At 38.3% G+C, this 18,027-nt stretch overlaps 1 protein-coding gene and 1 long non-coding RNA gene across 2 annotated transcripts; one reads left to right on the top strand and one right to left on the bottom strand.

Moving 5' to 3' along the window:
• The first annotated feature begins 2,779 nt into the window (after window positions 1-2,779).
• On the top strand, window positions 2,780-5,189 carry LOC149000741 (purple acid phosphatase 3-like). Its single transcript, XM_089139758.1, has 7 exons — window positions 2,780-3,083; window positions 3,168-3,324; window positions 3,652-3,759; window positions 3,866-3,993; window positions 4,403-4,531; window positions 4,635-4,702; window positions 4,797-5,189. Exons 1-7 carry the CDS (start codon window positions 2,913-2,915, stop codon window positions 5,008-5,010), a joined length of 975 nt encoding a protein of 324 aa, XP_088995884.1. The 5' UTR covers window positions 2,780-2,912; the 3' UTR covers window positions 5,011-5,189.
• Window positions 5,190-8,801: 3,612 nt separating this feature from the next.
• Window positions 8,802-11,560, bottom strand: LOC149000740 (uncharacterized). The gene is made up of 3 exons (XR_016170865.1): window positions 10,451-11,560; window positions 8,985-10,177; window positions 8,802-8,837 (listed from the first exon to the last, which is right to left on the bottom strand). It is a non-coding gene; the product is annotated as an uncharacterized LOC149000740 (long non-coding RNA).
• Window positions 11,561-18,027: the final 6,467 nt, after the last annotated feature.

The following is an 18,027-nucleotide window of genomic DNA, read 5'->3' as shown; positions in this document are numbered from 1 at the left end:
GAGAGAGAGAGAGAGTTTGATAGTGAGTGAATGAAGAATCATCCAATAAGGCTGGGACATGGGTTCAGACTGCAAAGACCTATTGGCTGGTTTGTCTTGTATAACAGCTTGTGTCACTCTCAGTCGTCTTAAAGCCAAATATGTAAAGGGTGTGTGAAGCCATGAAAGGGAATGTGATTTTATTTAGTAAAAGGCAAACCCAACTTTCTCTTCAAACCCTAAAACCGCTGGTTGTTTGGTTCTGAGGAATGACAACTCCATTTCCCTTTCATCTACCCTCCTTTATAAGCTTCCAACCCAAACCAGGCATCAGATCATCCACATTTGAGGACCACACCATTAGCATATTAAGAAAGTCAAGAAAGCTGGTTACTGCCAAACACACCCTCATGTCACACATACTGTGAGTGATAACTATTTTTCACAAACTGGTAAAAATCAATTCTCTCTTGGTATGCTGTCAACAAAGGTGGTGAATTAAATTCTTCTAGTAATAAATGATAATAACTAGTGAAAAGATGGATACCATCTTTTTAGTTCCTGTGTTTTGGTTTATATCTTTCACATTCAATCACCCAACTTTCCTACACAAATGCCATTCCTTCTTAAATCTTATTAATTAGGGTTTAAGAAATTTGTGACTTTTACATTCTCCTAAATTGGAAGACACGTATCAGCATTCTTCTCCTTGGGTTTTCTATGTATAGGGAGGTCAAATCATCATTAAATTGACAAAGTAGAGCGACCCATCAAGTACAAAAAATGTGTATTTCAAAAGAGAAGTCTCTTTCTCACTAAATAATCATAATGGAATTGTTTGGTTGATGAAGTAGGTATTGAATCTATTGATGGTATAATGTCTTTGTATTGCCATCAATTGTGTTCATGGACTGACTTTGAAAAGCCACTAAGATGCCATAAGGCCCTAGGTGTCGAAGAATCAATCTATTCTATGCCTTTTTCTCATAATTGGGGCATGGATCACGAATTGGTAGTTTCATGTTAAGAGATCGAGAGCGACACAATATAATGTGAATTTGAATTATGGCGAGATTTTAATTGGAAATTGAAAGAGGTGTGAGGATGAACTGTAATAATTCTATATTCACCGTTCTTTTCACATCATTTTCGATTAGTCTAGAACAAGAATCCATCCTTGGGTGTGATCACTGGTCTCCTTAAAGAAAGACCAGCACCATGGGGGTTGAGCCCACCTCTAACTTGTATTATGTACAAACTTTGATAGGGATGAAGAAACAAAAACAAAAAAACAAAAACAGAAGTAGAGAAGAGGAATGGAAAGGTATGGTAATAGACTTATGGTGGTCCAGCTTGTAGAAAGAACTGTTTGTAACTAAGCCATCAAGGGTAAAGTGGGCTTTGATCCTCTCTCTCTCTCTCAAAGATCCACACCTCATTGAGGTGAGTTTCCATGAGAAAGTCCCAACATAATTAGGTTGCTCTCTCTCATTTGATTCCATGTGTACAAGTATAAAGCATTGTAAAGATAAAGGGCCAAAAAGGGGAAGGCCAATCCTTAAAAGTAAAAGAAACCCACTAGATACTATAAAGGCATATCTATCTTGGAAATTGGAAATTGGAAATTATATATAAGAAGCTCCTAGTGCGCATTTCAATTCAAATGACAAGATCAATGGCTACATCACTGATGGGACCAGAACTTCTTTCATCTCCAAATCATTTTTCATTTTTTTTCTTCTTTTTTGGACTGAATCAAGATGTTTATCTTTACCATTTCTGTGAATTTGATTCCATGGGCAGGGTGTTGGCCCATCACATTTCTAGCTCTACACAATTAATATGACCTCCATGGGCTTGTATTACCTTAATGGGTTTGGGTCAGGCCCATTAATGAGGCCTTTCTTGGTATCCTTTCTGTGAATTTGCAAGTCCATGATTTTGGATGACTGGGCTTTGGTGGAAGCACTCGCTCATAACTGAAGTGCCCATACAACCCTACAGCTAATCAAGGCTAGGCCCATTACCATTCGGTCCGGTTCAAGAGCACTAAGGACTGCTGCCAAATGGTTGAACCATTCGGTCCCGTTCAAATTTTCCCTCGTTTTCTCAGGCAGGAGCCTCAGATGGTTGGGGGAACAAATAGCAAACTCGACCAAATGGATCGTGAACCATAGCGGGAAGGGAATCTGACCATGATCAAGGTCTCTGAGTGGGGCTTAAAGTATCTTACATGCATACATATTTGACTCATACCTCGAGCTCTCCTTGAATACCTAAAATACCTTAGTTAGGATACATCGATATAAGCGATACTCTTTTAAAACCCTGATTGTCGGTTTTTTTTTGGTAAGTATTCTCGCCGGTGAGCCGGGTTGCATCCCCGGCAACAGATTTTTGGGTTTTTGTTAATTTTTCTCTTTTTTTCTCTGAGAAAAAGTTCTTAAATCAACCGAAAAATGATTGAATCCATCGGTGGATGTTCTGAATATTCTGAGTTAAGATGGAATATCCGTATTTATGGAGAAACAAACAAAACCCAAACATTATTGCTGATCACTGATCTTTATCCAATCATTACTCTCCACGTTGCACTCCGAACAATTAAAACCGCTCATTTGCGTCGTCCACCGCTTATCCCGGTAGGAAAATGACGCCCGTCAGAAATGGAAGAGATTGTGTTGAAACCGGTTATACCCAAATCAGGTCAAAGTCACACAAACCGAAAAATTCTAAGAAATAACAGAGACTATATAAATCATGAACAGAGAAAGAAATCTTACGTTGGTGAAGAAGAAGAAGAAAGCTCTGTTTCTCAAACTTATCTCAGCTTTCTTCTTCTTCTTCTTGTCTTGAATTTGAATCCTTTGTTTTAAGGGATAGCTGTTTTGGGTTCTTCCTTTACTTCTCATAGAAAAAGACAGAGCCAAGAAATGGCTCTGTTAGGTCTCGTGTTCTCTACTTTGGCTCTCTGTTTTTTCTCCTCTGTTGCGGAGCTTCAAAAACTCCATCAACCTGCTAATGCAGATGGGTCTCTCAGCTTCTTGGTCGTTGGAGATTGGGGTAGAAGAGGAGATTATAACCAATCTGAAGTCGCTCTTCAGGTCCATTCTCTCTCTCTCTCTCTGTGATCGATCTCTAATTTGGTTTCAATGTTTTATTCTTAATAATATTGTTTGTTGGTGTAGATGGGAAGGATTGGAGAGGAACTAGATGTAAACTTTGTAGTTTCTACCGGCGACAACTTCTATGACAAGGGACTGACCGGCGTCGACGATGTGGCATTTGAGGAGTCGTTCACCAAAATCTACACAGCTAAGAGCTTACAAAAGCCCTGGTACAGTGGTAAGTATGATCAGACCGGGTTGTAGAATTGACCATCTAATGGTTTAGGGATGTCAAACCCTACCTGACCAGACCAACCAACCTAAACCGAATTGCATTGAAGTCGAAATGAACCATATCGGTTGGTTTCGGGTTGGAGTTATAAAGTACCAAACCCAACTGGACCACATTGAAATCGCCATTGTACTAAATAGAGAAACCGAGACTGATCTGTTTCTAATTGGTTCAGCTTCTAGACCGTGGTCCGATTATTTTTGAACCAAAGACATCCCTAAAGCAAAAACAATGACGTCTCAAATTAAAGTTTTTTGCTTGTTGAAATTGCAGTTTTAGGAAACCATGATTACAAAGGAAATGTAGAGGCACAATTGAGCCCTGTGCTTAGAACTATCGATAGTAGATGGATTTGCTTGAAATCCTTCCTTGTTAATGCAGGTAAAAGCAACACTTCACCTTTAAATTTTCTTTTGACCTTTTCTCTTTCAAGTTATCTACCAAAATAGAATTTAACAAATTAAATTTTTTTTTTTAATTTTTGCAGAAGTTGCAGAATTATTCTTTGTTGACACAACTCCATTCGTCCATATGTATTTCAACCATTTTGACCACCAATATGATTGGAGGGAAGTTCTTCCTAAAAGAAAGATGTACCTCACAAATCTTCTCAAGGTAACTTAGGAGTTGTCCTTAAATCGGTTTAGTATGTTTAGGAGTTAAAGAAGATATAGTTTCACGTGAATTTTCGGACCTATCAAGAGACTCAAAGATTTAATGTTAGATCTACATTAATCTAACAGTTAAATTATATCCTAAACTTTAGAAACCTCATCATCCTCGCAGCTCTAGTGACTTTCCCTTTTAATTTCAGCCTTATCAAACCAATCAAACCTTGGTCCAAGCCCAACTTCCTTTGCTATCCAAAATTCCCACACCCTAATTGCAGGGCTTTAGAAACCCTAATATTTTACTAGGTTTTTTTATTAGATCTTGGATTCTTTCCTCACTCCTTTGAGGTTACATCAAGTGGTCTGTTTAATAACTTAACATGTACCATTACTGGGTTTTGTGATAAAAATAGGATTTGGATTCGGCATTGAAGGAGTCATCAGCAAAGTGGAAAATTGTCATAGGTCATCATGCGATCCGAAGCGTAGGACATCACGGTGACATAGAGGAGCTTGTACAACACCTTCTACCAATCCTTAAGGTAACTTACACTCACATGTACATCTCCGAAAATAAGAACCTTGTGCACTAAGTAAGACCTTTTATTTGATGTGTTACTAATGTGTGTGTTACGAACGATTCAGGCAAACAATGTCGATGCCTACATAAACGGGCATGATCATTGCTTGGAGCACATCAGTAGTAGGGATAGGTAATTAATTTGAAAACCCTCAATGATCCAAGTGATTAGAATCTTGTTTTGAGATTAATACTGATGGATCAGTTAATTGCGATTGTAATTACAGCCCTGTCCAGTTCTTGACTAGTGGTGGTGGTTCTAAAGCATGGAGAGGTGATGTTAAAGAATTGAACAGAGATGAAGTGAAGTTCTTCTATGATGGGCAAGGGTTCATGTCTGTGGAGTTGACTCAAAGTGATGCTAAGTTTGTATTCTATGATGTTTCTGGCAAGATTTTGCACAGATTAAATCTGTCAAAGCCACTTTATGCCGATATGTAGAGAACTAATGATCCAAACTAGATACTCTGGCAAACCATTTTCTTTTATGGTGCCCTGCCTTATTTGGGTCCCTGTACAGTTCCATGTTGTATTGTTAGGGCAATCAACATCTTTGAATGGAAGAGAGCCAAAAAAGTTCATTTCATTTTACATCTCTCTCTACTCTCTCTTTCGGTTCATTTCAAATTCAACCATTTTGATGGCTCAAATTAGAACAGGAGGCCAAGGTCCACACAAGGAGTTTCTATTGAGCATGATTTCTAATATTCACTATGCTTTTTAATTATTTTTTTTTCAATTATTTTCTATTTTTATTCAAATGAAAATTCATATTAGATTCTCTAGAGAAACTATAGAGGTAATTAAAGAAGAGATCTCACAATGATAGGAGGGGGCACAACCACCATAGATGAGATAATTTAAAACAAAGTTGACCCTTTTAACTTGCAGGATAATCCTTCATCTGGATTTGCCTCTGCACCTGTCAAAGCCAAGGGTCTTCAGGACTAGATTGTGAAAGAAAACCGATTCAATGAAAAGAAAATTCTAATTATCAGACATTCAATTAAGTACCAGCTATAAAAAACAACAGACATTCAATAAGAATACTTCATTGAAAGTTATATGAAAACCATAGGTGGAGAAGAAACGGGTGATAGTGCTGAAGTAAGAAAGAAACTAAAAAAGAAAACCAGCTGGGAATAACAGGGGAGGGAAAGTGAAGGTTAACCGTGCTATAAGTATTAACACCTAGAATTAATCTAAACAATGAAATATTTACAAAAAAGAGAAAGGCAAAATTTATTTCAATTTCTAACAGATCCTAATGGGGGGATTTTTGAAGCATCACAACATTTCACGTTGATCCTCGACCCCACCTAAGGATGCAAGGTGAACAAAGAAATGTAAATAGAAAACAAAATAATTCTAAGAAAGTGGTTGAATTATTATCCAATCCAGGTCCTGAGTCTGCTGTTGGCACTTCTTCTTCTTCTTCCACTGAGTCCGTTGTTGTAGCATTCCACAGCCATGGCAGCACTCTTTCTTCTCCTTCTTTCTCTCCTTCTTCTGTTGGTCCATCATACCAACTGAAGAAATCTGCAACAATTAGGTGACTCGAGCATTCATCAATAGGCTTTTGAAGGTCATGAACTTCCCTACCCTGTAATAACTTGCAGAATTTCACCAAGCCAGTGATAAAAGTATGAGGCTTATAAAAGTTCATTATTCTATAAGTATTGGTGCATTTGATATGGATTCACATCCTCTGTAATTCATTTCCCTACAATTCCCTGTAATTCCTCATAGGATTGTGCCATGTGGATTTTAAGTAATTCAAAGGTTATCCAATTTAAATTAAATTTGAATTTTATTTAAACTCTAGTTTGTTGGATAACCTTTGAATTATTCAAATTCCACGTGGCACAATCCTATGAGGGAATTACAGGGAATTGTAGGGAAATGAATTACAGAGGATGTGAATCCTAATCGAAATTATCATTTGAAATATAATGAGTGTAAACATAATACAATAAAATTTAAAGGGTGCAAACGTAATAGTTTCCAAAAGAATTCTTTTAGTTTTTAGAACAAATTACACTGACACCCCAAAATGGATGCTTTAAAGCACTGACATCCCATTTTATGTTTAAAAAGCACTAAGACCCCAAAATTGAATTTTCATTGGATATTTATCAAATTTATCACTAAAAACAATTAAATCACTATTTATTTTAAAAAAATATCCCTACAATAAATAGTGCCTTTCAACAACAATTTGGACAAATATATCCAATAAAAATCCAATTTTGGGGTATCTATGATTTTTGAACATAAAGTGAAGTGTCAGTGTTTTAAGGTCTCCATTATGGGGAGTCAGTGCAATTTACTCTAGTTTTTATTAACAACTACCTTAAGTGGGGTTGACACTCTAATATCCAGCCTTAAGTAGGAAAAATTATTGATGATGACCCACTTTTAACAAAACTCAGTAATATTTGTTACTTACTTTTTAAGTGTTGTGAGTTCATTACTTTTCTATGCCCAACTCTCAAAGTGGCCTATCCTCTATCTACACCTTTCTATGCCCAAGCCTCTGACTAACGTGAAATTCATATGAAAAAAACAAAAATTAGAAACATTTTGACAGAAAGATCTGAAATCTGAAATTTCAATTATGGGTTTTCAAACCCTAAATACAAACCTCCAACTTTGATAATTTGGGAGATGTGGGTTTAGATTCTTTGTCTGGTAACAAATGGTTTAGGGGGAGGAGGAGAAGATTCGACTCTAATCCCAGAGCACCCAATCTCGACTCGAATTAAGTTCTATGTGGATCACGGGTGATCGAACTGTGCCATGGAGGGAGCCCTCTATTGGCTCTCAAGTAGTTGCCATAATAACGGAATAATCCAATCTCGTGGGCATGCTTTTAGGGCCCCTTATGGTCGAGCCGATTTCAAAAAGTAGCCTGCCCGGCTGCGCGTGGTTGTTCTTTATTACGTTGGGGGGCCCCCCCGTCGTTGGAAGGCCGTCTGATCGTCCCCCCGGTCCCCATTGAACGGGAACGTAACTGGACATTTGAAGCATAAAGAAACAAATATAGAAGCTACATCAAAAGGGCCAGAATTAAGACAAGAAGTCAGCCAGATACTTCATTAACATCCCTGAAAAATGGAAGAATTACGGTCGTAGAATTGCTAAGAGAAAACCTGAATACTATTAAGCTGTACAGAAGTAGCAAAAAACAGAGCATCAGGAAAATCATGTAGAAGCAGGGGTTAATACTACTTCTGCTAAAATGCTTGATCTGGATTTGCTTCTGCACCTGTCAAAGTCAAGGGTCTGCAAGACTAGACTGAGAAAGAAAATCGATTCAATGAAAAGAAAATTCTAATTACCAAACATTCAATTAAGTTCCAGCTATCAAAAACAACAGACTTTCATTGAAGGTTACATGCAAACCATAGCTGGAGAAGAAATAGGTGGCGGTGCTGAAGCGAGAAGAAACTAAAAAAGAAAACCAGGGAATAACAGGGGAGGGAAAGTGAAAGGTAAAAAGAATTTAACCGTGCTAAGCATCAACACTTAGAATTAATCTAAACAATGAAATATATACAAAACAGAGAAAGGCAAAAAAACATTGAAAGATGTGACCGATGAAACAAAATTTATTTCAATTTCAAACAAGATCCTAATGGGGGAGGGGGGTTTCTGAAGGATGCAAGGTGAACAAAGAAATGGAAATGGAAAACAAAATTAATTCATAGGAACTGGTTGAATTATGATGTCATCTAGGTACTGAGTCCAATATTGTTGTATTATTTGGCACTTTTTCTTCTTCTTCTTCGGTTTGTCCGTCATACCAACTGAAGAAATTTACAACAATTAGAGGACTCAAGCATTCATCCATAGGCTTTTGAAGGTCATGAAGTTCCCCACCCTATAATAACTCCCAGAATTTCACCCTGACTGTGTAAGGAACATTATCTTCCACATAATAACCTTCCATTTTTCGAATCACGATGGAATCATTTTCTTGGAGAGGAATCCCAAACCAGTCCAAGCCTTTGAAATGGTGAATGCAAATCACATCTTGTTGATTAGTAAACTCAACGTCCTCAAATCTCACCCCAAGCTTACACTTGATTGCTTTATTATTCCGGTGGATCGTAGCCGCAATCTCTAACTGGATGGGTACTAGCTCACCCTCTTGAAACCACCCGTAATAAAAGGATTCTAAAACAACGCACAAACTTAAATCCATTACTATCAGCACACGAGCAACAATTGCTCATGTGTGACCATTTTGGTAAAAGTAACCTTCCCTACAAAAAAGAGAGGACGTACAACACATGAAATTAAAGGTAAATGACATAATAGCTAGTTAGTTCCCATTATAAGAATATACATAATTTATCCGTACGTGAAGAAGACGAGAAAACTGAAATAATAAGTACTTACTTACTACTTACCTGCTCATGTATATTCCTCGTTCCATCTGTCAAGTCAGGACAGTCAATGACATCAATATGTTCTAAAGATTCTGCACCCTCAAGGCCTTGAATCCCCTTCAGCTTTTTGCAATGCCAGATGGTTAACGCCTTCAAATGACTCAACCCTTGAGAGGTCCAAAGTTCGTACCAGTGAATTGCAATCGACCAACAAAAGCACAACCAGACTTGAGGAAACTTTTGGGAGCTCTTCCAACAGCTTGCAGTTTGAAAACTTTAATCTCCTCAACTTCCTAAAGTGGGACAGATCTATCGAGAAATCTTTCAGATCCCAAGACATACTCAAGTCCTCTAAGTTTGAGAGCAATGAAAAATCATCAGGCAATTTTGAAAGATTGATTATTTCCAAACCAAGGGTACGCAAACACCTCAACCTTCCCATTGATCTTGGCAGTTCCACTAGGTTACAGCAATGTGAAATATCCAATTCCTCAAGATTCTCCGATAGTCCAACGGTGCAATAAGGAATTTCTTCAATTCCTACAACATCAGCAGACAAACTATCCAAATTGCTTGGAAGCTTTTCTATTCCTGTGTTTGACAAGCGAAATGTGACTAGAGATTTCAATTTACAAATGGAATTAGGCAACTCCATGATTTGCAAACAATGACCAATATCAAGAGTTTGAAGTTGCCTCAATTCCCCAATGGATTCATCCAAACTTTCCAAGGTCTTGCACCTTGAGAGATCCAATTCCTTCAAATAAGGAAACCATGAAAACTTTGGGGACTTGGATAGATTTCTAGAAAAAGCAAGATTGAGAACCTTCAACTTCAAAACCTCTGTCATACAAAAATAAAACATACACTTCATCAATAAAAAGTAATAATCAAATAAGAATAGAAAAATTAAGTCCAATAATTTACCTTATTTTCATCTTGAGGACTACTATTCCAGGCTTGTTTAATCTTCGCTTTCCGTAGTTTGAGGTGCACTAGATCCTTGTGATAATAATCGTCGGTATAGATTTCCAGGAACAACTTGTCCACCGGAAGCATTTTAGCGTTGAAGGAGGTCTAAAAAAGTTTCCTTTGACTCTTGATGAATCAATCTCAAGAAACTTTAGATTGGGCATCATATCAAAGTGTTGTTGATCTAAACAAACATCTGATAAGCCAGAACCAAGGACCATGCCTTTTGCCATGAGAGTTCCCTACAAACGAAAATTTGACCAAGTAAATAGAAATCGGTAGATATCAACAATTAAATAGTTAAGTAAATAAATAATGGGTAGTTCATTACAAGAATGCATAAGGATCATGCCTTGCAAAATGTTAATTCCCTACAACAAAAGAAATAATCCAAGAAAACAAAAATCAATTGATACTAGTGGAGTGGGTCCAAATCAACATCCAAGTGGATTTTCAAATATAGAGTGTAATCTATGTCATGAGCAAAAACAAAATAGCAAATGCTTCAATCTTACCGTCTTTCTTTCTAATACTTCCATGATTTCATCACTAGACCACAACCTACTACGCTTACTTGGATCCATACGATTTTCTTCAAGGACAATTTCTCTTCCCATATCTCGTATTTGATCATGCATCTTTAAGACTGAACCTTTTGTACCCCGCCGATCATGACCATCTTCAAATTTAATAAGGGATCTTTGCATTAACCTGGATATTGTAACACTTGGATGATAGTCACATGCATCCCATATAGGAATCACATTTTTTTTCTCCATCCAATAAAAAAAAATGCAGCATCAAGGAACATTTCTTTCAGATTAGGCCCTTCTAGCTTATCATAGCTATACCACAACCTTTTTCGGACTTCTTCAGGGTGGGTTTCTTTCAAATATTGTATTGTACTTTCCCACATTTTTGTGTTTGTTCTTTCTGATAGCCAAGATCCAAACACCTCTAAAGTTAGAGGTAATCCTCCTGAATAGTTTGCCACATCATTAGAAAGTAGCATATAATCTTTTGGAGGTTGTTCACTTGAAAAGACTTGCAAACTAAAGAGTTGAAGAGATTGTTCATGATTTAACTCTTGAAGCTTGTATATTTTACTTATAACTTTGGCATTGATCAAGTTTTTCTCATCTCTTGTTGTTATTATAACTCTGCTTCCATGACCAAACCAATTGATTCCACCAGTCAAAGCACCTATCTGTTCCACACTATCTACATCGTCAAGAACTATAAGAACTTTTTCTTTACCAAGTTTTTCTTTTATCCATTGCTTTCCTTGATAACAGTTGGATATGTAAACCGTGTCTTGTCCCAAGATATCTTTAAGAAGCTGTTGTTGCAAAGACACTAGACCCGTGTTTGATGTTGCTTTTTCTCTGATATCTGAAATAAAGCTATGCTTGTTGTTGAACCTTGAAAGGATGCGGCTGTTGCACACAATATTGGCAATAGTTGTCTTTCCAATACCGCCAATACCCCATATTCCCACAAATTGAACATCATTACAATCAAGATCTAATAAAGATAGTAGATAGTTTACAGAAGAATCTATTCCTCATCAGGCGTTCAGATTCAGCCAATTGGGTCTTGTTATGCAATTCACCTAGGACCCTTTGGACAATTGATTCGATTATGTCGGATTGATCCCTGCAATTTCATATATATAAAAAAAAAAAACACAATAATAATAATTGAGAATAAATCAATATATACTTTTCTGTGCAAAAGAAATTTAAATTTTTTAATGGAATTGAAAGCAGTAAAAAATAAACAATCACAATGATTTGATATATAATTAAAAAACAACAATACGCATCCTTGCACACGTTAACATAAATTTTAAGAAAGTGAGTGATAACACAGCACAACCTCAGTAACTAGTTTATTTCTAGGATCGAGTGATTGCATCGTTTCTACCAAAAGAAAAAAAAAAAAGAGTGATTGCATCATAAAAGCGAGAAAAAAAAAAAACAAGAAAAGAAAAGAAAAGAATAAGAAGAAGCGCTCTACTGCTCAATAGACCAAATCTGATTGGATTGAAGCAATAGATAGGGGATCTGGGTGATGACTCAAAAATTCATTTAGTTTTTTAAAAATCACAACCAGTTTAGATCCTTGGAAACATAGTTAGTAACATATATGCACCAAAAGACTTTCAAATAAACATGTTGTTGATACGGAATCTCGCTCGTCCTTCCCTGTCACGAACCTGCAAGATACGAGCTCGACCTTGGGGGGTCGAGGTACGTCTCCGACGAACAAGTCAATACCAATAATAAGATCTCAACTACTCAATGGAGAACTCAAGTAATTGATCACACGAAGTATGAATACCTGCCTCATAGTGTTTTACCTGAGGTGTGTATATAGAGTATAGTGATGGAGTTATATTCGGAATATGACTCTAATGAGAGTTGCCATAGGAGAGTAACTCTTTGGGAGAGTTCTTTAACCTAACTGGAACTCCTCTGTGGTTGTTGGTCGGTAGGACTCTACCCTTGTGAGGTTTCTTATCCTGTTAGGTGGATGCTGTTTATCACTCTGGCCGGTCCTACCATGAATCGCCTGGTCGAACTCTACTAAGTATCGAACCTGGTCGGATCGTGCAACTGCTGGTTCAGACCGGGAGATATAGAATGACCATTTTAGTCATTAACATAAGCCCCCCAGTCCCTTGTGGTCGAGAACTTTGTGCTCGGTTCAAGGGAGTATTTTTTCAATTTAAAGGATGCATGGTCGAACCGATCAACACACTCTTTATCGAAATCTGTAAGGTTCCACTCATGAGTAACCGTCATTTTTGTGCGGAAGCCGAAGCACGTTCTTCAAAAAGTGTGCGTGTTTTGACACGTGTCATTGCTGTCGCGTCGTATTAAATGCTCGCAGGATGATGAAGAGACTGTTGATCTCCTACCGTCCACGTGATGCTCTTGTCGCTCGTTGGATGGGGATATTTGGATGGTTTAATCCTCATCGTTCTTTTAAGGGATTCAGAAGGCCTTTGGATTGGAATCTTTTTCCAATATATAAAGGTGATTGTCGTCTGTTTCTTCATTTCTTCCTCTGTGTTTTGCAAATTTTCCCTCTTGCAAGTTTTTTGAAAAACAAAGTCTTCCTCTTGCAATTGTTTGAAAAAACGAAGTCTGTTTGTCCCCCTGTGGAAGAGTTTATAACTTTCGTTTCTTCTTCTTTTCTTCAGGAAAGCTTCAAACGAGTAAGTCTTCTGCATCTCTTTTTTCTTTTTTCTTTTCTGTTGATAGTAGTTGTAATGGATAATTTATCATAGGTTATTTTGCCTATGTAAATTGAACAATTGTCAATGGTATTTTCCTCTTTTTGTACCAAGTATACTTGTTCGGTATGATACCATTCTTGGCATATTTTCCTCCTTTGTAAAGTTTACTTGGTCATGGGAATACCCTTGTTCGGTATATATGTGCTCATTCTTGTCATGCACTTGTATCATTACAAGCCATGCTGTTCGGTATAGTAAGGTTTGTTCGGTCATGGACTAAATAGGTGTTCGTCAACAACTGTTCGTCCATAACCCCTACCTCCCGGGCATGATAACTTGGTATGTCTTTTGAAGTATTCGTGCCTAAGGAATGTTAGGTCTTTATTGCCTATTGAGTGTAGGTCTTTTTCTGCCTAAGTAATATCTTAGGTTTTTTATGCCTTAAGATTCGTAGGGCCTTCCTAGGAATCTCAGGTCTTTTTTGCCTAGGTTTTTTTTTTTTTTTCTGCCTGAAATTTTCAGGTCTTTTCTCTGCCTGAGATTTTCAGGTCTTTTTCTGCCGGAGATTTTCAGGTCTTTTTCTTGCCTGAGATTTTCAGGTCTTTTCTCTCGCTGAGATTTTCGGTCTTTTTTCTCGCTCGAGATTTTCAGGTCTTTTTCTGCCTGAGATTTTCAGGTCTTTTTCTTGCTTGAGATTTTCAGGTCTTTTTTCTGCCTGAGATTTTCAGGTCTTTTTCTGCCTGAGATTTTCAGGTCTTTTCTCTGCCTGAGATTTTCAGGTCTTTTTCTGCCTGAGATTTTCAGGTCTTTTTCGAGCATCTTGTTGAAGTTGAGTAGTAATTTGTACGAATGTCTTTATTTATATATAAAAACTAATCTGACTTCTTGGGATTATGAATCTCCCATGTTGTCTACACACTGAAATAAATAGCAAAACTGGAATAAAACGCCCAAAATTTGTCATGTTCACAACTTTCTCAGATGCTATTCTTATTGATAGTATTTCCTGAGATTGTTTGAATTCCATGATCGGGGGATTCTGTCGTTCGTCTCCGGATCTTGTAAATGATATGCTCCGGGGGCGACTTGTCGTATAACTATGTATGGTCCTTCCCAATTTGGGGATAACTTCCCTTGATTGGTTGGATCTGAAGCAGCTGTTCGGCGAAGCACCAGTTCGCCGGGCAAGTATTGTTCATTTCGAACCTTGGCATTATAATATGTCGCTATCCTTTGTTGATATTCTTCAAGTCGGAATTGGGCTTTGTCCCTTACTTCGTCAATCAGATCCAGATTGGTTCGCATTCCTTCGATGTTTGCCTCTTCTTCGAATTCTATTTCTCGAAGTGATCCAATTTGGATTTCTATTGGGACTCTAGCCTCTGCTCCATATGCTAGTCGGAATGGGGATTCTCCGGTGGTCGTCCTGGGAGTTGTTCGGTACGACCACAGTACACTAGGTAGTTCATCTACCCATCTCCCTTTGAGCTGGTCGAGCCTCTTCTTGAACCCGTCGAGCATGGTTCTATTAGTAACCTCGACCTGGCCGTTACTTTGGGGGTAAGCTACTGAAGAAAATCTATGATCGATCCCTTGTTCTTTGCAGAATGTTGAGAATGCTGCATTCTCGAATTGCTTTCCATGGTCGGTTACTAATATTTTTGGAACTCCATATCTGTACGATATGTTATGTTTGACAAAACGCTTCATTTGCTCGGTACTGATAGTTGCAAGGGGTTCAGCTTCTACCCACTTTGTAAAGTAGTCTACTGCCACTACTAAGTATTCTCTTCCTCCCGATGCTTTAGGTAACTTCCTTACCAGGTCTATTCCCCATCTTGAAAAAGGTATTGGGGATAGAGTTGATGTTAAAGGAACTGCAGGGGTATGGGAGATCTTTGCGTGTGCCTGACACTTGTCACACTTCTTAACGAAGTCTTTGGCATCTTCTTCTAAGGTCGGCCAATAGAATCCTTGGCGTATAATTGTATTAGAGAGTGTTCGGGATCCTACGTGAGATCCCCAGGTCCCTTCGTGAACTTCTCTTAAAACATTTGTAGCTTCTAATGGTCCCAAGCATCTTAGAAGTGGTCAGGTGAAGGATCTTTTGTATAATAGTCCGTCCCTGATCGTGAACTTGGCTGCTCTTTGCCTTATTGCCCGAGCAATTTTTTGGTCTTCTGGGAGTTGATCGTTGTCAAGATAATGTATGATCGGCTCCATCCACCCCAGCTCGGTTGAAATTTGCATGTGGTCGACCTTGTTTATGCTAGGGCTATCAAGCTCTTCAAGGTAGATCACTGGTGCTTGGACATCCATTCCTTCCGTAGCCAAGCGAGATAAAGAATCAGCCTAGTCGTTTTCAACCCTTGGTACTTGAGTTATTTCTAGCTCTTTAAAGTACTGTTTGAAATTGTTGACCAGGTTCAGGTATTTCTCCATCGTTCTTTCTTTGGCTCCATAAACTCCCTTCACCTGATTTACAATCAGCTGTGAATCACTTTTGATTTCTAGATGTTGAATGCTTAGAGCTTTGGCCATCCTGAGTCCTGCTAACATGGCTACATATTCAGCCTCATTGTTGGATGCTTTAAACTTGAAGCGAAGGGCATATTTTATTTCAAATCCCCCAGGACTTTTCATTAATAGGCCTGCTTCACTTCCTTGCGAGTTGCTCGATTCGTCCACGAACAGTCCATCTTTCGATCGATTCTACCCCTTGCTCGTCCTCCTCTTGACTTGTTTCTTGTTTTTCAACAATGAAGTCTGCCAGGGATTGAGCTTTGATGCTTGGTCGGGGTTTGAATTCTATTTGATGTTTGCTCAATTCCATTGCCCATGTCACCATCCTTCCGGCCAGGTCTGGTTGGTGAAGGATCTTTTTGAGTGGTAAATTAGTCATCACTGTAATGGGATGAGATTGGAAATATGGACGGAGTTTTCTGGCCGCTATAACCAGTGCCAGGGCTTGTTTGTCCACTTCTGGGTAGCGAGTCTCGGCATCATTTAGGACATGACTGACATAGTAGACAGGTTGTTATATGTTACCCTCTTCTTGCACGAGAACTGCACTAACTGCCACCGACGAAGCGGCTAAATATAGTTGTAGCTCCTTCTTGCTTCCGGTCGGCATAACGAGCAAGGGTGGTCGGGATAGTTTGTCTTTTAGGTCTTCAAATGCTCCCTGACATTCATCATTCCAGATGTTTCCTTTCTGACCTGCTACCTGCTTTAAAATTTTGAAGAATGGCAAGCATTTCTCCCCTGATCTAGAAATAAATCTATTCAGTGCTGCCACCCGACCAGTTAGGCATTGGACTTCTCTGATGGTTCTGGGTGCTTTTATATCCAAAATTGCCTTGATTTTCTCAGGATTGGTTTCGATTCCTCTTTGGGATACCATGAACCCGAGGAATTTTCCCGAAGATACCCCGAAAACGCACTTTTCAGGATTGAGCTTCATCTTGTATTTTTGGAGTACTTTGAATACTTCTGCCAGGTCAGTTAGGTGATCTTCTTTTGAGATGCTTTTCACCAGCATGTCGTCTACATATACCTCCATATTTCGACCAATTTGATGTTTGAAGATTTTATTTACCGCTCTTTGGTATGTTGCTCCCGCATTTTTTAGACCGAAAGGCATTACTTTATAGTAATAGCTGTCCCTATCAGCCATGAATGTTGTATGCTTTTCATCCTCAGGGTGCATAAGGATCTGATTGTATCTTGAATATGCATCCATAAAACTGAGCATTTCATGTCCTGCTGTTGCATCTATGAAAAGATCGATTCTTGGAAGTGAATAGTGGTCCTTCGGGCAGGCTTTGTTGAGATCTGTGTAATCAGTACACATCCGCCACTTCCCGTTTGCTTTTTTGACCATTACCACATTAGCTAACCATTGCGGGTGGTCTGTGCGTTTTATGAAGCCAGACTGTCTTAGCTTTTGCACTTCAGTTCGAATGGCTTCATGTTTTTTAATGGCGAAATTTCTTCCTTTCTGAACAATCGGAATTGCCTGTGGATCAATACAGAGTTTATGCTCAGCTACCTCCCTGTCGATCCCTGGCATGTCTTCAGCCGACCAGGCGAAAACATCAGAATTTTTCTTTAGAAATTCAGTGAGCTCTGTTTGGAAATCTGCTTCTTGCTCGGAACCGATCATGGTACCTTGCTCCTTCTGGTCGGGATAGAAGTGGATTCTTTCTAGCTTTTCCACTGGTTCAGCTCTTTGCAAGGTTTCTTCATCACGGTCGTCCTTGACTTCAATAGTCATGGTCGAGTTTGTCCTTTGGGCTTGTTAGTATTGGAAGTTATTGCTTCAGCCAAAAGTCTGCAGATCACTTATTGTAGATGCTTCAGCCAAAAGACAAAAATAAAGAATCCTTATCATGAATTCACGTTATTGTCAATATGTGACTTGCTGACATAAAGAATGGTTATCATCAATATCAATTAGTAACCATGGTAAATTCACTGTAAATTTGTCATCTCTTTAGGTAATTGTATATAACCAATAGAGAATTCATGTTAGTAGTGTAACTTTTGCAAAACCGATGCAGTTACCCAACATATTGGTCGATTCTCATAAATCTGTGTACGAGTTGCCATACAATTTCGATTACTCGATTTAAGAGTATCCAACCCTCAAACTCGACATCAATAATGATTAATTTGATTTAAGAGAAGAGGGGATGTACGATTTTATGGTTAAATTACCTTAAAGAAAATTTGAAGACAATATTACCTCATAAGGGAATTTGATCACCTCATTATTATTCGGAGAGTTGATTTAGCGTTCCTGATCTGATTTGTACGATGGCTTTTTGATCAAGATTCCCACAGACG

Source organism: Hakea prostrata, chromosome 11, assembly GCF_041222555.1.
Source record: "Hakea prostrata isolate BN-2017 chromosome 11, UWA_Hpros_2, whole genome shotgun sequence".
Classification (NCBI taxonomy): domain Eukaryota; kingdom Viridiplantae; phylum Streptophyta; class Magnoliopsida; order Proteales; family Proteaceae; genus Hakea; species Hakea prostrata.
This window is presented reverse-complemented; position numbering and strand designations above follow the sequence as displayed.